The sequence below is a fragment of the Galleria mellonella genome, unplaced genomic scaffold (assembly GCF_026898425.1).
Source record: "Galleria mellonella isolate WM207_F2 unplaced genomic scaffold, CSIRO_AGI_GalMel_v1 utg33, whole genome shotgun sequence".
Taxonomy (NCBI): domain Eukaryota; kingdom Metazoa; phylum Arthropoda; class Insecta; order Lepidoptera; family Pyralidae; genus Galleria; species Galleria mellonella.
Window position 1 is genome coordinate 2,505,262 of NW_026442079.1, and position 23,438 is coordinate 2,528,699.

General features: G+C 31.2%; 1 protein-coding gene across 2 annotated transcripts in view; it reads left to right on the forward strand.

The window, feature by feature from the left end:
* The first annotated feature begins 653 nt into the window (after positions 1-653).
* The window catches only part of LOC113517474 (aryl hydrocarbon receptor nuclear translocator-like protein 2), a 60,929-nt gene continuing 38,144 nt past the window's right edge, over positions 654-23,438 (forward strand). The window contains exons 1-2 of one of the 2 annotated variants that reach the window (XM_031911529.2): positions 654-750; positions 3,112-3,292. In XM_031911529.2, coding sequence (XP_031767389.2) covers positions 3,123-3,292 — 170 coding nt within the window. In that variant the 5' untranslated portion in view covers positions 654-750; positions 3,112-3,122. Of the gene's footprint in view, positions 751-3,111; positions 3,293-14,803; positions 15,083-23,438 lie in introns of those variants that run through there. The other variant, XM_026902148.3, reaches the window with a different exon arrangement.

The window sequence follows — 23,438 nt, forward strand, 5'->3', positions numbered from 1 at the left end:
AATTATTATGGTGATACGGAGTTAAATCATTACTAGGGTATTTTATGAATATGAAATAATAATTTCCTTCCGACATGAAATTTAAATAATTGGATGTGCACAAAAAATATAGATGATGAATGTAAAATTTTTAACTTCCTTTTTTTATCGTTTCGTGCAATTTTATTTTAGTGTTCATACTATTCAAATATATAATCTTAATGTTAAATATTTAGTTAAGCATTTTTATATTGTATCATGATAATTTCTTTATTAATTCTACACAAAGAAACTTCGTTATTAAAAAAAATTAATGCAACACAAGTGCCATCTAGCGTGTTCTTGGGCAACAAGTGTAAGTGCCATCTAGTGTTATATTAAGGTAATCACCATCTTACTTGCTTATACTAAGATGGTCCGTATGTTAAAATAAAGTTTTTTTTATATATATCATCATCATATATTTTATTACTTATATAAAACGTAAAACTTGCATTTACATCTTATTTAAGTAATAAATAAGTCGTAATAATAAACTAGTCTAATTTTTTCTAACGTATTCACTACATAAATAAAAACCATACAGGACAATCTGAACAAATAATTCAACAAGTATCTAAAAGAGGGCGTTAAAAGTAATGTTTATATACATTTTTTGTATACATGTATATGATGTGTATTTTTATGTTTTGGTAAATATCAAGTTAGACTCTGCATGATAACATTTTTATATTTAATCAAGTGCCATTACTATGTAACAATGTGAACAATGTGAGTAACATAAGTTTAACTTATTTAATATATGCCTACATGAAAGAATCGAGTTTTGGTGGTCAATTTAAAAACATGGATTAAATCATGATTAATTTCCCGAGGCGCTGTGAGGTACGAAAATGAATTATTTTTATTCAGTGGTAACATTAAAAAAAATATTACGAACTGTATATTGCACTAGTTAATATAAAATTGTAGATTTGGCATAGTTAGAAGTCCAGGTAAAATTTTGAGATGCAAGTATTGAGTGCACTTGGGGTGAATGACCTCCGTTCGTATCCTAAAACTGGGGAGGGCCGCACAGCACAGTGCAATCGTTCAATTCGTTGCCATGGTTCCCAGGCCGCGCTGGCTTGACTTCTTTCAATAGGTACCTATTTATGTACATAAAGTAATTTTTGGTGACCTGCTAGTAGGTATGTGATATAGAATGTATTTATAATATAGATCTGCTTATATAGGTATTTTGATAATATATGAAAATCCCGTGTCACAATATTCGTTCATGCAAATCTCCAAAACCGCTCAACCGATCAACCGATTTAATGATTCATATTTGTTTTACTTTCCATAATATTTACAATAACGTGATATATAATAACAACCGAGTTCGTAACGCTTACTTTCTACGGACTCGATTGTTTTGGGCGCAACAAATAACAATGAAAGAGGTTTAATTTTTTAATTTAATTTCATCATTTCTACCAAAATTTAAAAATGTTTTCTCGAACTTGGGAAATAATATAATTTTTATCTATATAAAAGAAAACGAACCCGGTAGGTGGAGGCAGGGATATAGACAAAAAAATTATAGTAGGAGATGAAGTTATTAGTACTTTTGTCGAGTCATCTAGTAATACGACATAGGCACTAATTTAAATATTAAAAAAGTTCAGAACATCCTATAATTTTATCAATCTCTGTGATGATATCCTTAATCTCTAAGATGGAGATATTTTATGTAACACCTACCAAATATTGTATAAAAAGAAGGCAATTAATACAATATTAAATCGAGTACGTACTTAAGTACTCATTGAACTAAATAGGTAACCAATTATGTACCAAAAATACCTATTTAAACTTTTATAAAAAAATCAATAAAATAAATCCCGAAGACTTCACACCTCTTGATAGCATAATTTTTGTAGTATGTACCTACTTAATGTAAATAAGTAGGTAGGTATTTTATGGATGATAATGGAATTGTAACCCTGCCTGCGTTAACGGTATACGCTGGAAGGACACCAGTGAAGGATGATAGGTGAGAATAAAAAGGCAGATCATTAGCTGGTCGTGATGAATATACCTGGTATTCAGCGCGATAGTTTCCAGGAAGGACCACGTGGAGTTGATCTGACAGGGTATATTGCTAGCAATGAGACTGGTAGTCCGCACTCCTGGCGCGAGGCGACTAAAGGAACTTATTGGTCTAAATGATGGGCAACAACGTTTCTCTTAAAAACATCACGAAGCCTAACCGCGGTTGCCAACCCGCCTGTCAAGCATAGCAACAACTGGCAAGGATTAGGTTAGGATAGGTTAAATTAATTATAATATTCTTTTAAACTGGCTAATCTGACAAACATTGCTGCAACCTTTTTTTTTTTATTTTCCTTAAACAATGAACCGATGCTGTCTAGTTTTTTACTAACAATAAATCAAGTTAAAGGTGAAAGATTAAATTATAAATTATATTATCTGTATCTTATAAGTATATAAAGTATATGTTATTATGTATTCAAGTCTCAAATATCATTCAAATTTGTTCAGTTGCTTTTGCGTAAAAGAGTAACAGACATCCATTCAGCCTTACAAATTCTCGGTTTTATTATAGTAGAAGCATTTATAACTAGTTCCGGAATTTTGTATGGATGCGGATATGTTGATAGAGAGCATGCCATGTAGAATAGATAAATTACAAAAAAGATATAGGGAACATATAGCTATATGCGAAAGTGAAGTGAAGAAAGAGATTGCTAGTAATTGGAACTAGCGGACCTATTGCTAGCAATACGAATATACCGTGTTAGATCTATGGCGCAATCATTGCGGTTGACTCTTGATGAATTTATTCATCACAATGGATCAACTAGCCTGCTTTTTATTAATCATCTCTGACTGCTAGGTGCCAGCATATAACGATAATGCAGGCGGGGCTACCAGTCCATTATCATCCATTACAAAAAAGAATGCCAAAGTAAATTCTGCGAATGCTTATCTATAAAAGTCCACGCCAGTGTATAATTTAAGATTTTATTTAAAGGACAAGTCAACAGTTTTTCAAATATGAACATTTCTAATAAATACGCTTTTCTAGGATATGTTTATATTATTGTTGATAATATACATTTCCAGAAGTAGTAACAATGGCTGACACGCAGAGCCGGAATCAAGGAGTGATTCGTAGTACACGAGAATACCTTCAGGCTCCTCTTTCACCACCTTCTTCGCCAATTGACGTGGAAACGCCAACACCGTCATCGCCAATTTCTACACTATCCGGCGACGATGATTCACCTACTACATCTACTTTGAGGTATACTTTAGGTTAAACAGCCTAGACTTATATGAAATCCGTTTCTGTTTATAGCAATAGTAAGAATAAGTGTAGTATCGAGGCTTCTAAATTGCTTATATACTATAGAGAAACAAGGTTAATAGGAATCCCGATGTATTTGAAGACAACAATATAATCGGAATAAACAGATATAATTGAATCTATATAATATATATTCATTCATATCTGTTAACTCGATATATTCATTTAAATTAACCCGATTCTTGGCAAAATTACTGGCAAGATAAAGGTCGAATACAGAAAAAAGGTTTGCCTTTGCAAAATCGAAGAGTGGACGATCGTTGCGAATGCAGCCGAATTATTTCATCACGTAAAAGACAAGAACAGATTCCGTGAGCTGATAGCCAACCTTCATTAGTTGGAGAGACATTATAAGAAGAACCCGATATTTCGCCTTTTAAAAATAATAATTACTTAGGACAGGCGAATTACTGATAAATATGGTTATTTTTTATGTTTGAATCTTTTTTGTTTACTATAAGAAACTGTTGCTTTTAACTTTTATGAAGTAGATTATTTTACGGACTCGTATAAAAGTGTAAACCCAATCACAAAATTATGCGATTTATAGGTTTACAATTAGCCTTTTTAACCAAAATTATACTCAAGCATTTAACCAAATCACTATTAATACACATTGTCATTAATTTTAAACCTATGAACTCATATGACTTTGCCCCTACTTTAACTATCTGTATTTGAGTGAAGAGTTGAAATTAAAGTCATTGGCATCCTTTTCCCGTAAAATTAAACGTATTCCCAAAGAAACACCGTCGAAATCGACAAAAAGTTAGAGCCTTCATTCCATAGAAATTTACAGATGAATGTACTTACGTATTAAAGTGAGAAGCAAAAAATGTTTGCATTAATTTTCGACTCTTATTTCTTTGGGAAAAATATTCAGTGACATTAATAGAAAACTTCTTGAAAGTACGCTAATGTACTTTGTTTCTATTCCAGCATCCTGTCTATATATTCACATTTTTATGAATAACAATGGTTCTTTAACAATATATTATTTATTAATTTATAATAAATAAACTTCATAAATCAATTTACAGTTTTACTTGAGGGTAATGATGTCTGTTAGTATGAGTATAATCAATATTTGCTTTGTTCAATGTATATAGTCTGTGAAAGTATCAACATGTACAGTGCACACTGTATGCGTTAATACTCTCATATCATATTACGAGATCTGGCACTTTACATTTGCACCAAATTTTATTGTTTTGGTGTTTGTGTATTCATCATTATGTCCACTGCTAAATATAGGCCTCCCGTATAGATTTCTATAACGAATTGTCTGCGTACACTGACTCATTGCAGTACACTTGAAGACGTCGTTCCATTTAATAGGATCTCGTCTTACATTGTATTTGCTTGTATGGAATCACCATTCGAGAACCTTTCTACCTATCGGTTATCGGTTTGAGATATATGACTCGCTTATTGAGCCTTAAACTCACTTCCTTCTTTGGTTATACCAGTCATTGATTTTTCTGTAAATTTCTATTTCTGGATTCTGTCACGCAATGATCCAAGCTTAAGTATATCCTTAGCTGGCTGAGCATAACACAAGTCTTCTAAGGCTGGAAAAAAAAATCGGAACAAACATTTAAGGAAAAAAAACCATACGGATTACCTGTTAGTAAGTAATAACTTCAGCTCAAAGTACTGACATAATTTTACTACATTTTTGGCCTTTTAAAATTCGGAGTTTTTTTGCGTGATAGAATCCGAAATGAGCATATCCGTAGAAAAACCAAAGTGATCGAAATAACCCAAAGCATAAGTAAGCTGAAGTAGCAATGGACTGGTCACATAGTTCGAAAAACCGACAACCGATGGAGAAAAGTTCTTGAGTGATGTACTCCGTACAGGCAAACACAGTGAAGAACGACCCTTCCCCCCATAAGATTTAGTGACGACTTCAAATGTATTACAGAGAAACAATGGATGCAGGTAATACCTGCAAAAGGTACGATCTATAGGAGAGGCCAATGTTCAGCAGCGGACAGTCAATAGCTGATATGATGATGATATCAGAATAATTAAATACAACAAACAAAGCCCTAACTGGCGATGATAACATCCCGATATCTACAAAACAAATGTTCCTTATAATTTTTATTTTTGTCGATACTGTAAGACATATATAGCATTAATGATTGACTAAAACGAACTATATATAGTACAAAGTCTTCGATCTTAAGATTCAGGATTACAGGATATGTTTTAAGTTCTATGAACTACCAGACAATCATAGAGTAATCAATTTATCATTAACAAATTTTTGAAGATTAATATCGTTCTAAAATTTTAAAGTGAATTCATAAAGGGGAAAGTTTTCAATTAACTTGAATTGTTGTGTTTGTTTTACTATATCGTCGCTATTTTGACAATTTTGATTAAATTTTAATTGTTCATTTCATAATCAATAACATTTACTTTCTTGTTCATTAAAGGTGCTATTTTTAACACTGTAATTTTTTTAATTATGTTAGAAACAATCTAGTTGATTATTATTATTGCTACCCTGTGTTTAGCACTTTAAAATATGCCTCACAATGTGAAAATACACTTTTACAATCACCTTCACACTCAAATTAATACTGATAGCGCTACTAAACCCTGACATTTGTAAAAGGTAGACTAACTACAAAGTATTTTAATATACTTTTGATAAATCTTTACGTAGACATATAAGAGCAAATAATACTAATATTTACAATAAACGTAGTCATTGATCATCTATATATATATTAGTAATCCATATAAACTGATAAAATTCTATAAATTTATATGCACTTAATTATACTTATATATTAATGATACATTAATGTAAACATATTGTTTGCATTTTCATGCAACAAAGTATTTATGTTGGTTTATTCACCTTAGTGTAATTAAGTAATAGAGTCACCTTGGACCAGGTTTAAACTTGTACTTCATTTAATTGACATTATAAAAGGTTATCTAAGACTTTGTTTTTACCTTCACACACTTATCTAAACATACGACATGTGTTTTGCATTATTTTATAAATACTAGTTGCGCTCGCAATTTCTTCCGCGTAGTAATAGAATTAAATGACTTCATAAAGTCACAATTTAATTAATTTGAATTTAATTATATTTGTCACTAATAGTACTTTAAAATATTATTATATGTGATGGGGATTTCTTGTAAACAAATCTTCCTATCCAAGATCAAATTAAATAAAAAATTTGTGTATCCATCGAAAATAAAGTTTTACTCGATTTCTGAGAGCTAATTATGTCTAATGTACGAAACATTAATCAACTCTAAAATAAGTGCTACGGTATTTATTTCCGGGAAGGTTTTTTTTTTTTTATTTTGGCGATAAAGAACTGCAACTTCTACAGTGTAAGCTCGGATCTGGCAAATACCAAAAATTTTGTACGTCAATTTGAACTTTAGTGACTAACACACCAATTTTTGTAATTATTGACGATGAAATAGTAACTCCAGTTGCGACATCGGTATACGTTGACGGATCACCAATGACAGATGATAAGTGAGAATCAAAGTAGGTCAGTCGGCTCACCGTGACCAATTCATCTAGCATTAACCACGTATCATCGTATTATCCAGGGGTGACGCGCGAGGTTGACCTTGTAGGATATACTACTAAGAATGAGGTCGCTGGGTCCTATTTTAACAATCCTCTCCCTTCGAACACACGAAATCACACAGCAAACCAAATTAGTTCGAATAGCGATTGAGTCGACACCTGCCATGTTTTATTCGAATTTACTCGGCAAAATATGAGCATATCAATTGTTACGTTCACTACGGCAACAGCTGACAGATGCCACTGACTGCCCCATCAGGAATTATAATCGTGAGTAAACATTATTTTATTCTTTTACTAGCTACCCTTCTTGGCTTCGCACGTGTAGATAAAAATATATAGCCTGTGTTACTTGTTGATAATGTAGCTTAGTAAAGGTGAAACAATTTTTAAAAAGTGTTAAGTAAACTTAACTTGAATTTTTCCCCTTTGTAATAATAATATTAATAATAATAATATTAGATTATAGATTACAACCTATACATCGTCCACTACTAAACATAGGTCTCTCTCATGGTTTGCCACAAAATAGCCTACTGCACTATATGCATCTAGCGACTTTTATCTCTGCCTTGTAGATGTTTGCCATATACTCCGTTTGCCTGCAACGGAGTCGCCATTTAATAACTCTTCGCTTATCAGTTTCCCAAACTATATGACCAGCTCATTCCTACTTTAGCTTGGAGATTTTTCGAACTATGTCGGTCACTTTAATTTCTCTTAGGTACTCGTATCTATGTGTTACTTTACTTACTTCATCTTGTTTTATTGTTACGTACCTAAATAACATTCACTATAACTATATATGTGTAATACTCATTATAAATGATATAGACATTCCAACGTGTTATTTTAAAACTGTTTATATAAAATTTTGTGTCTAAAGTTCAAGGAATTATAAGATATCGGTTATGACTATCTAATATAATACGCAAACAGGTAGGTGTCGTCTTCTCAAAGAGTTCTCCAAGTTTTTTAAGAGTTCAGTTCATTTTAAAGTTTTAAATAAAAAATATAAACCTATAAAGTTTATAACTAAAATAAATTATTACAATAAGTTTAAATAATTATAAATTTATAAAAGTTAACTAGAATAATTACTTTTTACCCGTCATAAGTGTTTAATTATAGTTGTCTGGCTTTACGAACTCTATCATAACATTTAATGATTTACGTTTATTACGTTAGGTTTTGTTGGTTTCCTTGCAAATTGAAAACTACGTTCATATATATACCGATATGTCAATTGACTAGAATCTCTACCTTTTAACACCACTTGGGAATATTCGGTTACGTTTTATTCTTCCCATATTACTTGTACTCATTGCTTCATTTCTGACTTTATCTACATACTACTGTTACAAAGAAGAAAGTTTTAAATGTTTGTTTATAAGAAATAAACTAAAAACTACTGAACCAATTTTAAAATCTCTTTTATCTATAGAAAACTATATTATCACCAAATAATATAGACTATACATTATTTTAAAAATAAAATAAAGATTTCTACGAAAATTACAACAAATTAAATATAGATGTGTAACCCAAGGATTTAAAAATAAGCCAAATTTTTAAATCCTTGGGTTATACCCAAGGATTTAAAAATTTGTCTATAAATCATCATTTGGCGAGCCCTGCGCAAACTACTAATGATACTTAAAATAATGTGCTACATGTTAATAGTACTCATAATTGCCCACAAAGTGTCCGTGAAACTAACATCATCATTTAACGTCATAATAACCGTTTTTTTTTTTTAATTAATCAATCTATATACTGGTAAAATCCAAAGATGACATTCTTATAATGATATTAGTCCCTATTTCACTATATAGTTTCATAATCAAGGTTAATAATGTACATATAATTTTTTCTTTAAATTATTCGAATTGGACTTTTCGTTTAGAAGTTACGATGGGTATAAAAATGTTGAATGTAAGAAAAATGCCGAGGTGTGAGCCGTAAGCTTAATATTAAATCTTCTACTAGCGATTCAGTAGATAAAATTTTATTTGTGAAAATAGTATATAACCTGTATTGTATGCTCATAATGTAGCTTTCGTCCAGTGAGGGAATTTTTAAACTCGTTCTAGTAGTTTTTGAGTTTGTCCATTACAAACAAAAAAAAAAAAGAACAGAGAATCAAATCCTCTTTATAATATTACAATTTTTATTACTTTTATATTTATCTACCCGTGTAAAACCGCAGCGAATCGTCAATAATATAATATTATTTTTAAATAGCACAGTTAACATTACTGTCCTGCTGGACATGATCAAATATCTTCTTAAAGGAGAACCTACAATTCTGTATAACTTTACAAATTTTTTGTTTAATGGTGACACATTATCAATGGCTTAAGTTTATATTTTATATATTAGGCGTTATATTTTTTTGCATAAATAATAAATTCAACAAAGAATGGCTAATCAAAATATCGAATAATGCAGACTGCATTATACAGTTTTCTGATTACTTTATTATTTGTTTTGATAAAGTTAAAAGGTTTCGAAAACAAAGTTCATGATAATGAAATTAATAAGAAAGAGAGCAGCTTACGGGGTGAATGGCCCTAAGTTCAGTTTGCCCCAAATATCCGCTTGAAGTAAAATACAAATAATATTTAAATGAACAGAAATATTTAGGTTTCTTTTGTTCGATGAGGAACGTAATTTTATGATGTAATGACCCTACCAAAATATTTCCAGTCGAGTTCTTGTATACAACTCAGTGCTAGGTATAGCGACGAGAGGAGCGCAACTGCGCGTTTTCGTGTCTTTTTATACTAAGATCACAAGTTAACGTCAAGTCAATGGGTAAGTTGATATTATTAGAAAAACACTTTATATTTACTAAATATTCGTACTATAAATAGTAATTATTGAGATAGGATAAAATAAAACATTATTCTGCTAAACAAAACAAATAATCTATGTTGGCAACATTATATTTTTTTAAATTACCTGATATTTTAGTTTTTTTTTTTTTTTTACTAAATTCACCTATCCACTTGTTTCTATTAATTTCCAGCCTATCCCTCAATTGATTCCACGAATAAAAAATCATGTAAATCACCTTCAAAAATGCTTTAAATGACGAAACTAGCCTACTATTTATTATAATATCTTTTTTTTTGCGTACAAGTGTTTGTTTTTAATAATATCAATATGTATACAAAGTTTCACCAAGTTCCGACAATCACGATTATTAACTTATTTAAAGTAAGTGTTTTTTATATTTTCAAATATATTTACCAATTGTTGCGTATTTATTATATTGAATTCATCTCTTACAAAATATATTAATATACAGATAAATAGGAATAAATTAATAAATTAAGTATAATAATGTAACCAAAATTTAAATTTACCCGAGGTCTAGACACCATGACGTTAAATTCAGACGCTATCTTATGAAAGTTTTTTACATATTATAATAATTATTTCTAACTTCAACTGTACCTAAACATTTTAATCGAGCGACTTTAATATTTTTATCGAACTGGTCGAAAAAGAAAATGGAGGTCGACTTGCTGTGATATATTTTTAGAAATGGTAACTATTATTAATAAATCTTCTCTAGTGGAGTCATGTAAATTAATTCATTACGACAAGGTATCCAAAAAATTCATTGTAGGTAAAAGAAATTGTTATTAGAAAATAAAAGATCTAGTCCCTATTGATAGCAATATGCCTCGTCATGTTGACGCGGTTTGTATTAAATACAATATAAACCATACTATTTTGTTATACGATATTTTCGAAGGGTTGACAAAAAACAAAAGTCATTTTGATTAAATTATAATATTGAGTATTGCACATTATAACATTATCAGAACTAAAAACAGGAATGTGCAAAATTTCAGCCAAATCACTTTAGAGGTGCTGGTTCTAATTAAAGTTACAAGATTTTATCTAAACAAACTAATAAACATTACAAGTTAAGTAACAGTTAAATAAACAAATAAATTGTACTCCAAAATATCATTCTTTAAATATATCTCTAAATTTAAAAAATTACTAAAATATATTTCAGGGAATGGTATGTCAGAATCTGCTCCAATATAAAAAAATATTCAATTTATGTATTATTAATAATAATAATTTATTTGCTCTAAAACACAGTATACAGATGTTTTTATAATATGTTACGAACATGTGTGTTTTGCCAAAACAATGGCATGCAAAATGTAAGTACAATAATGTCAGTAAACAATCGATATTATTTAATGATAATAATTTAATTACAAAATAAAATAATAAATAAATATAATTGAGTACTCTGCAGTCAATTACTACTTTAGGAATTCTTTAACATTATAAAACTCTTCTTTGCTAATAATTCATATAATTTTCTTTTGAAATATTTGAATATTCTACATTTTCAAAGTATTTGAAATTTTAATATAAATTTTAATGCACATACTTTGACAGTTTTTTTATATACTGTGTCTGTGAAAAGGTGTTTGTGAAAGCACTAATCTATCAGGATTTCTAGTATTTCTAGGCTACACATCACAAGCCTTTTTAAATAAATGTATATTTTGCTTGACAAAAACACATATATTTAAAGCGATGGAAGTGTTAATAGGCTAAGCTCTTTGAAACGTGTTCGGTACGATGCGTATGGTGGTAAAGTGTATAATGCCCTAATGTACTTTTTTTTAGCAATAAGTGCTCTATCGATATTACCCCATATTATCATTCCCCCAGCGGATTCTACATATGCATGATATGCTGTAAGCGCTTACGTTTTTCAGTCGTTCCATTGAATATATAAACCTATTAATTTTATTACATACTTTTTCTATTTGTGTTTTCCATTAAATTTTTTTTATTTATCATTAGTCCGAAAAATTTTGTTTCATTTATTACGTCAAGGTGTTTTCAAACACTTGCAAGGGAAAATATGTGCTATAAACATCAATGGTGAATATATCACTTACCTTCAATTTTACTGATGACAGTAATCATGGCGGAATCCCTGAAAGATCTGAATACTATGCTCAATAACCGCAACAGTATTTCTCAATAGATAGGTCTTACGATGATCATGGACAAGACTAAAATTATGCCTAACGTCCATGTCACACCTATACCGCTTACAATTGAGACCACTATGCTCGAATTTGTCGACGAGTATGTATACCTGGGACGAGTTGTCCGAATAGGTAAGTCTTACTTCGGCCGAGAGGTCAACTGACGAATTTAACTCGGCTAGGCAGCGTTCGGCAAATACGCCATATCTTTTCATCCAAAATACCGCAGAGTGTGAAGACGAAGATCTTTAACCAGTGTGGTAACACGCACGTGATGACTTATAGAACCGATACATGATCCTACACGATTGCTATACAAAAGCTTCTAATTACTCAGCGGGCGATGGGCTCTTTTCGTGATATAATTCGAAACGAGGATATCCGCAAAACAACCAAAGTAACTGACATAGCCCGAAGGATAAGAAAGCTAAAGTGGCAATGGGCTAGTCCATAGCTTGAAGAACCGACAACCGATGGGGAAGAAAGATTCTTGTATGGCGACCCTGCAAACGCAGTGTAGGACGACCCCCCATTAGACGGAGTGATGACCTCAAATGCATTGCAGTGGAACAGTGGATGCAAGTGGTTCAGGACTGTTCTTTATGACCACCTCAAATGCATTGCAGTGGAACAGTGGATGCAGGTGGTTCAGGACTGTTCTTTATGACAGTCTATGGAGGAGGCCTATGTCTAGCAGTGGACGGATAATACCTGAAAGGATAATAATGATGATGAAAGGATAAAAATATTATAGAATGGCAACTTCACCTCTGGAGTCTTGATAAAAGCTAGCTGGATACCAGTAAGTAATGATATAAAATAAGGATATAGTGAAGATTAGTTGACTCATCCTGTTGAATTCACTAGTTTTTTTAGGGGGTTTCTATCACATTTCTGGGGAATCTGTGTGGTAGTCAACAGGGTAGATTACTAACAATGGAGACATTAAAATCTATTATTAACAGTTCTCTTCTTCCCCTCTATAAAGAATAAGTAAATCTGTGTGTTATTTTATTATATCTTTTTCATGAACAAAATGAACAGTTGACCTTAGGTATAAAAGAGGATGCCATTAGATGCAAAACGGCTAAACTTAGGAGAAATGGGTGTTATTTCATAAAAGTATAAATAACAGATTATATAGATAAAGTGTCTCAATAGAAATGCTTCGAGAAAAACGGGTCAATTTTTTCATACAATTTTACGTGATAAATAGTTATAAGTGATTCCTTTATAACTTCTATATTTATTTAGTATTTTATAATTTCTGCATATTTTTAATACGTAAGCACTCATTTTATTCATTAATTAATATGTCAAAATACATTTTATGCGTAAGTATATAAAGTACTGTTAAAAAAACCAGTCAGCTAATTTGACAATTAGCTAACAAAAAGTTAACCAGCTTTAGAGGCTCTATCTATATAGTCTGAGAAGTAACATAATATACTGTTGTATAAGGGATACTACAAGGGATAATACTACATTTTGAAAGATATTTACGATTAAAATAATTTAATTTAATCAAACTATCTAAACTATATAACTATTTAACATATTTTATAACTGACCTTAAAATTGAATACACCTTAAGGGTAGCACTTTTGGTGTTCACTCTAGTGCTTATTATTATGGGTATAAATAAAATTCAATTCGGATAGGCATACATTTTAACCCGTAATATATTTAAAACGCAAAGACTTATTATCTATTTTTTTTTTTAAATTAACCCTTAACAATACTTGTGTGGGAATAAGAGGGACCTTACTCCCACTAGTGAGAATACTGCATATATTTTTAGGTATATTTTTTAGTAATTGAAACTAAAGGCTGACGAACTCTCATATATTCCCAAAGCTGGCAAAAAGCTCGCGAAAAGTAGAACTAGATCAGGATATTGTAAATAGTTTAAAGAGACACAAGACGCTAGGGGAGTTAGATTCCCCACGAGTGTATTTTTTTAGTATGCAAATATTTTTTAGCAAATCTGCCATTATTAACAGGCGGATTGGCAACCGCTGTCAGGCTTTAGAGATGTTTTAAAAGGGACGCTGCTGCCCATCCCTCGCTTTCCCTTAGTCGATTATTACTTCACCCACGGGAAAAGAAGGGGTGGCCTATTCTATGCCGGGACCACACGGGCATATAATATATTTTATTAAGTTCCAAATAACTAAATAAAACAAATAACATTGAGTATTTTATAATACGTAAATATTTATTCTACTATTTGTTAATTATATAATAAAAAAAAAGTCTATCTTCCCCTCTTGATTTTTCTTGTTTTAGAACTTTTTATAACGTTTGCCGCAATTTTGAGATAATTACTATACCTAATAATAATAAGGGATTTTTTAAGCTTGTTCTTATATTTACAATTTGGTCTTAGTTACTGAGTACCGGTTTTTAGGTAATTTTCTTATTTAACGTAAAAAATGTCTAATTTATGTTTAAAATATAAATCTGTTTTATTTCATTCCTAATATACTATTATTTTATTTCATAAAATCCTCATATATTTTTTTTTATATTTTAATAATTATTTATATGATATACGAGTGTAGATGTATAAATTTAAATTAGTTGCTAATTGTTAAAATAAAGACGCTCATTAAAAATATTAAGATTTATAAAGGGGGAATATATGTTAAAACAAATTCAGCTTCTGAAAGTGCGGCCAAGCTGTTATCCTGCCTGGCTTTTATCAGTTCCCAGCTATTTGCCTATATGCACCGCATCGACAGATAAAGGATTTGCAGTTTGTTTATGCGTTGAATGGCTGGCGCGGAAAAGCAGGGCTAGGGCGCGTCAGTGCGCGCGCGGTGCGTTCGCCGGTGCACGCGTGCAACATATCCGCTGCGCATTACTAATTGCTAGCAATCTTACCATGAATGATTGGCCGCTGATGGATCACGATTGGCTGATTTATGATCCTTATCAATACTTCGAATACTACCAGGAGCCCCAGCCTCCGCAGTATATGCCGCCGCCGGCGCAGTCCTACATGCCACCGTCGCCAACGTTGACTTTGCTGCTTTCTTCTGAACCCATGGCACAGCAGCCTGACGCAAATGAGACAGAATGTGTCGAGCCTCCTGCTGCTCCTAAAGGGTACGTTTTATTTTATTTTTTTATTTTATATTTTATTAACAGGGATAATTGCGTGACGTACGGTAACTAAGCGGGTGTTGCGATCGTGCTGTAAAGCTATGCACCCACGTGTTTTCTAGTTGCAGCTAGTTTATTTGAAACAACTATTATATTTATTGTGATAATGGAAACCTAGATAAAATTTTATATGTTTACAATAATAAATATAGAAATAATAGGTAGAGCTGACTACTATCTATCTACCTATAAAGTTTCACGATAATTTTGGACTTAGTAGATATTTATATAGCCGACTCCAAAAAACCTCTCGTACTCGTATTTTTAATTTTTCTTTAAGTATTACTACTTTGTACTATTCTCAATAAATACCAAAAAAAATTTTTGGTAGTATTTTTGATATCCTAAATCAAAGCAATTTTTTATTTCTATTGTTATTATTGGTAAATTATTCATTATTATATTTTTTATATGAACATATACTATATTATAGTAAATATACAAATTGTGATAATATCACAGATAGATATTATGTAGGTATTATTATAGGTATTATGTTTAACCGCATCCGTACAACAAATTTGGATTTCCACAGTATCTGAAATTGTAGATCTGATATATTGAGTAGGTATCAAGATTACCAGGTCATAAATAATATATTAGAAATTAGATGTTTTAAATTATATATTTCTACTAATATTATAAAAGTGAAAGTTTGTAAATATGTTTGTATGTTTGTTACTCAATCACGTTTTTTACTTTATCCATTATAAACAGTCAACTTTTTCCTCCTTTTATTACCATAATAAATACCATTAATACCATTTCGTGGTTTAAAATAAGTAACAAATAAACACATGCGGCCGGAGACTTTGTTTTGTACTATTTATTAGTTAACTAAATAACCGGCAATACAGTAATTTTGAAATACGAATAACTTTTCACATTGTAATTGTTTTCTTACAATTAAATAATAGTGCGCATATTTATTATAAACGCACGTCTTTACCCTTATTATAGACAGAGATCTCAGCTCACTAAATATCTCTTTTACTTCATTATATATTTACTGCATTATAGTATTCATACATCTTTTAGTGGATAAAAAAAATTCCGCCGAGATGTATTCTAAGACATTTAACCAAGACGATTTTCAGGGGAACTGCGTAGAGATCGATCTGATAGCTAGGGTTGTTAATTCCAAATTTCTAATAAACACTTTCCTATCATATTTAGAGATTGCTCTATTGAGTATAGTATAAATTAATTAAGGGTCCACTTGCTAATTTTAAATAGTTGGTGGAAGAGAATTGTCAGTAATGGGGAGTTTTTTTTTTAATGAATGATAATGGAATGGTAACCCCGCCTACGTTAACGGTATTCCTTGACGAAGCACCAATGACGGATGATAGGTAAAAATCAAAGAATAATAGCCCATCAATGGTTTGATAGTTTCCAAGGGGACCACGATAACACGATCTGATAGGGTATATACATAATAATGGGGAGCAGCGATTCCATTGCTAGCAATATCACGTCGCCCTCCTTACTGGAAAACGATAGTGTTTTCCCGGCAGGGCCGTATCCTTTTCCTGACGTACTGATCACGACAGGTCCACTAACTAGACTTCATACTCACCAATCATCTCCTACCGGCACCTCGACTTTAAGACAGACAGTTACAACTCTATATTATTCATAACAAAAAAAAAACAAGAAATATAATAGTATAAGAATGTCCGCATCTCTCTGTAAAGTATAATATAGATTTAAATATGAGTTTTACTGCCATTTAGATATTTTTAACGGAAATTTGTTTGTACAGCAGACTTAACTGCATCCGTGCAAATTTAAGGCGGGTCGTTAATATACAATATATATATCCTATAAATAATACATACACCATAGATTATAAGAAATCCCAGAACTTTATATATTTTTACTGTACGCAATCCTACTTGCTCTAATCTTACTATGAATTTCAATTCAAATTCAACTTAATTTTAAATATTTCGTTCATTCCAACTCGATGAAGATTGCAATGATTTCCGTACTTTTTAGAACAGTATAGGTTATTACATCTTGATATGAGTAATGATCATTTGATAAAGGAACGCACCACACTCGGTACTAACTCGTTACATATACATGTACAAATAACTTTTATGTAATAGTGACAAGCATTTTATATAAATCATGTAGAGTGTCTTTAGACCAAAATATAACAATGTGATAATATGAAAGTGCTAATGGCAGAAATAAGTAAAATTAGTAACAAATGCCTCACAAGAAACTACCTGTCTTCTTTTACCAACTCTACATGAATCTGTTTTCAAAATACTCGTATCAGACATGAATACGTTTATATAAAAAAAAAATACTTGGCTAATAAAAAAAAATGTGATTTCATTTATATTTACCAAGGATTTTTTTAGGAAGTAAGATAAGTCAAAAGTCTCTGAAGCTATCACTTACAACTATTAGCTTTATTCTGAGAAAGAGTATAAGTCAAGTTGCACTCTTTTTCTTATTTAGGCTATTATAAATAAGCAAACAATCCTCTTTCTAATAGTGTAAGAAACCTAAAGATATCTTTATCTTTATATCTTTATATTATTAACGAAAGTACAGAACGTGTAAAAAGCTACCATTATCTAAATATTTAAGTTACAAAGGACTGTATTAAAATAAGAACGATGCTATGTTATAAAAAATAGTTATAGAAGTAAGTTTTCTTTATTTTAATTGGTTCAATTCTAATTATGACCGCCATTAAGCAATAATTAGGTTATTAAGTCAGAAAACTTTATAAATTAAACTTATATAAACGATTAAAAAATGATACTATGTTAATCCCACTCGTGGGCAATACCTACTAAGAAATTGATAGATAGAATATTTTTTTCATGCAACTTAGAATGGCAAACAAGCTAACGGCCCATTTGATGGAAAGTGGAAACCATCTTCTATAGACATTACCAGTACCATGGACATAAAAGAGTATACTGTTTCGTGCATGGTACCTCCCATGCGTTGCCATTCATGAGGGCTTTGGTGTTATTCCTCTATACCCTGTAAATTCACTGCCATATCCCACCCTTCAAACCAAAACATAGTCATGCAAATACAATTGCTTTACGGTAGAAACACGAACGGGACAGAGATGGCAAAGCAAACGACTTTTGTACAGTCTTCCTCTGCTTATATATATAGCATATCAAATCATACTTGTAGTGTAAATACATTTTTATTTAACTAACATCAAAGTAGAATTTATTGTATTGTCGAGATATAGTCAGTAATGAAGTTCAGATGCAAACATCCAAGCTCCGCTATTAAACTAGATATGAGATAAAAGTAATAAACTGATAAATGAATTGGCATACTTGCACTTTATTTCCTGTTCATTTTCAATGTTCTATTAAAATAAAACTTTATGAATAGCCCGCTAAATGACTAATCTGTATACAAATGTCCCGTGTTCTCACATAACTACTGTATATATCATTCTTCCTCGACTATTGTATATTTTTATATCTTATATATACCATACCATAGATGATAATTTATATTTTGTATTTATTTATTTATTCATAGGAAAACCAGGGCTACACTAGAGTAAAATGATACAGTTTAGGATCACAATATAAGCCACTAATAGGTTTTCACAAGTAGTAACAATATAGATACAAGGCGCTGTACACAAAGCAACAAAAATAGGAGTTAACAAAGAAAAAATATGAACAAAAATGAACGAAAACAAAAAAAAAACTTTCATATTATGTGTAGTAAATTAAATCATTTTATGTTTTTTTTTTATATAATCACATATACAGTAGATATATTAATTAAAGTAACTCTTTCCTTACAACTAGTTTACTAGAATCGTTGTCTATTTGAGTTGCATTAACATTTTCTATGTATTAGGAATACTGAAAATTCTACCCTAACAAAATTTGGCTAGAAAGAGTACAGAAAATCTTCAAACGAATATGGCGTGTCCAGGCGTCATGTTAGAATGGTAAACTTATTTTTTTTAATTTTTATTTTTCGATCCAATTTGTTTGAGAAAAATGTTCACTTTCACTGACTGAACTCTCCCTTAATAGTAAGCTACTAATTTCGATATTACCCTGTATACATTATATACACACTGAATACATTGTGTAGGCTTCTACCTATACAAGTGCCTAGCAATAGCTTAGCCAAATTTTTGAATAGCTAGCAGATCTGTTACTAACCGAGCGACAGTTCATAGTTATCATAATCGTCATAATGAAAGGCGACACTTCTGTAATATTAGGAGGATATAAACATTTAATTGCTACAATTGCATTAGTATTTTGTAACAATAACCAGAACGATGAATAGTGCAATATTGTATTGTTTATATAAAAAGCGGCATCGTATTTAATTTATTAATGCGTTGCTAAGTAAACAAAATGTTTAATATAATTCATACGATTAGTGATACTTTCATTTACTTAATAACGAATGTATGTCAAATTTATTGCAGTTTTATCTCAAAAACATAGGTGCATACATATATGTCACGCCAAAATAATGGAACACGAAATGCTTCGTTCAAAAATACATCTTACTAATATAAAAAAATTGTAACTAGACGATATCTACAAGGGAGATATTTAACAGGTTTTAATATAAAGAGTGTAAGTAAGACTAATAAAAGCCAAAACTATAAGTTTTAGAAATTTTATCTGTCTGTCTGCATGTTTGTTCAGGTATCACGTAAAAACTACCTAAATCCATGCTTACAAAGTAGCGGACAACAACTAGTTTTAAAAATAATTTAACAGCCGAAATATCTGTACTTACATTGGAGACTAGTCTCAAATATTTTATTATAATATCATTGCCTAACTTATAAACAATGAAACTTAAAACAATTATTTTCAACAGTGATTTATGTTGTTTTCACGGAAATGACTAATCAGCTATCAACGTTTTCAACCGGCTTCAAAAAGAAGGAAGTTTTCATTTGAATTTTTCTGTTTGTATGATTCGGTTTTTTTTTATGTTTGTCACTTCATAACGCCGTCAGTTTTAAACCAATTTAAAAATCTTTTTTTTTTATCTAAAATGATATACTAACAGATTGCTCTCATAGAAATTTTATCAAACTCAGTTAAGATTGTAGTTTAATTTTTAGATCAGAGTAACTGGTTTTGTTATGTTACATTTGAAATCGGTTGTTTGTGTAACACAATCTTTAAATATTTAAACATTTATTATGAATTCGCGTAGAACATACAGATGTTTATTAATTGCTTATTCAATTATATGATGAAATGCCCTAAATGATCAAAAATATAAATAGTATCAAAAATAATTATATGATTACTAGTTTCATTAATTTATATACTATACGTACGATGTTATGTACTCTGCTAATGGTAAAAAAAATTATGACCCACCTAATGAAAACTTGTAAACATATTTTTTTTCTTATTACGGCCTATCATCAGCAGTGGACAAAGAATGGTGAAATGATGATGATGACTGGAGATCGAGGTTTATAAAACTCGCCGATGTAGATTAGGATATTCTACTAGATACGTACTGTTTCTCCCATATAACTCTTACATTGTTGTTATGTGTTGAAAATACAAATACTATGTTGAAAATATGATTCACAAATGTGATGTTAAAAGCTCCATGGGGCCGATGCATAGTGCAATCAACAGTTCAACAGTGTCACCTTGAATACTGTAGTGATTGATTTGTTTTCACACACGCCAGCGTAAAAAAAGAACTTCAGTCGATCGTGTATTATCAATTCACGCATTATTGCATTTTATATTGAGGCCTCTAAGGAGGTATTTTATTCTATAGTTATCTTTTTGCCCTCGTCTTCGTACGCGTTTTCAGAAATAAGTAAACCAATGAAATACACCACTCCGAAACTTCGTATTTGCGAATACCTGACTAAAATATACATACATACACACAAATAGAAAAAAAAACTATGAATTATTGAATTGGCTTCTATTACATTTATTAAGAGTCCACATGTACATGTACATGGACACATTTCGCCTAGTTATAATTTTAACACGTGTTACTAATAAGATTATATTTTTAATGATATAATCTATAGACATATTGCGTTTTGATTAAAGCTATTACTAAATTACAAACTATTACAAATTACATAATTATTACCAATAATGTATTATGGTTTTCATAGATGTGTCACGCACAAATTAATGATGAATATTTGTTGCCCTTTAATGCAAAACAAAAGAATTGATTTTCATAAAATTTAGTACACAAACAGAAATATGCTAATTTATAAAATAGCACAGTTTACATACTGATGCACGTCGCAAAACTGCGAAAAATAGCTAGTATATTATATGAAAGTAAAACTGACCTATAGACTGATATATACATCTAAAAACATGAAATTTGGATGTGAGATTCCATAATTACCTATAACGATACATGTAATAAATATAAGGAATATTTTTACTTAAAGTGAATACTAAAGATGGAAACTATTGGAAAGAGAGAAATTTTTCTGCGGGCGAAACCACGGGAACGATCTACTACGCTTTACAAAATTCTTTCAGCCAATTTTCTAACACTGATTAATTGATAGACAATACATAGCCTAACAACATAGTCGAGCTACATTCTAGAATCATGACTCTCGTATTGAACATGTACTTAGTTCCCGAATATCCCACACCATCCCAAAGGAATGAGAAGTAACAAACAAATCCACAGGTAAAGGGTTCTACCACCACGTCAGTGTAACATTTTAATATAATAATCTCTTATGCTTTAAAATATCTTGTATTACGAGTAGCATGATTTAAAACATAATACCAGTCTACCGTAATAAATTTTAATATTCACTTAGCCTACATGCATATTGCATTTTTAATAAACTTGAAAGGAAATCTCTACTCACATAATTCTCATTTCAAAAAGGAAGGTGGTTCTGTTTTATAATTTCTTTCTTAATTTCGCTATATTTCCTCAATTGTGAAATGATTTCGATATTTTTGTTTTTCAACCTTTATTGTTTACTTTCAACATTCAATATTACCGTATATTTTATTACGATAATTTTTTTAAGGCACATTTTAAGTAGTGTCTGTCTAGCTGCACCTTCTACTTTAGCCATATAACCGGATCTGTATAATAGTAATGAAATAATAATTTTGTCCAAAAAATAAAAACATGGTCTCTAATCGTGTTAGAAAATACCGATGAACGTTGAATTGTTTTGTAGACACAATTTTTAAACAGAATTTAGAACACGATATCGTGTTTCCACAAGATGCTTTGCAACGAACTTTTATCTCTACAAAGAAATCCGACAAATTTAAACTTAACGTACAAAAATTAAAATTAAAACTGCGGGATCAAAACTGTAATCATAGATTAAAAATAAATCCTCCACGTTCGATGTCATTGACCTATTAATACGGCAAAAATTGCAAAAAAGCTAATAAATAAACCCACTTTCCTATTCATAACATTAGCAAAGATTTATGTACGAGGTTTGTCCGGAAAGTACGTATAAAAGTTTTTTAAAAATTTTATTTTACAATTATTCAGGTAAATCAATTTTATCCCCTTCAAAGTACTCCCCCTGTGACATAATGCACTTGTGCCAACGCCGTTTCCACTGTGAGAAGGCTCCTTGAAAGTCCTCTGGTTGTAGGTTTCTCAGCTGCCCCGTCGTAGCTTTTTTTATCTCATTTATGTCCCCCAAATGCCGCCCCCGAAGTACCAATTTGGTTTTTGGGAACAAGAAGAAGTCACACGGGGCCAAATCCGGCGAATAGGGGGGTGTTCGGTCACCGTAATGGAATTTTTACTCAAAAACTCACGGAACGATCTTGGCGCAAATTTTTTTCATTTGAAGTTCGTTTCTTAGAATTTCGTGGACCACGGTTTTGCCCAAATTAAGCTCTTCAGCCACCTGTCTGACCGTTAAACGACGGTCCCCATTAACACAAGTTCGAATTCTTTCCACGTTTTCGTCGGAATGTGAAGTGGAAGGACGTCCTGAACGTGGGTCATCTTGAACGCTTTCTCGGCCCTCTCTGAATCTTTTTAGCCACTTGTGGACGGTTGGTTCCTTCACAGCATCATCCCCATAAACTGTTCTGAGATCGGCAAAAATTTCACGGCCATTCTTGCCGAGTTTCGAGAGAAACTTGATTACGACGCGCTGCTCTTCAACGGAAGCGGGCTCCATGCCGACGGGGTTTCGTTAAGAGGTAACTTCACAGATGGCGTGACAAGCCAGTTCGCACCGCACGGCGGTCAGACCAGAACTGAAGCATTGTTAGGGACATAAGGAAGGGGTCCTGCGCTTACC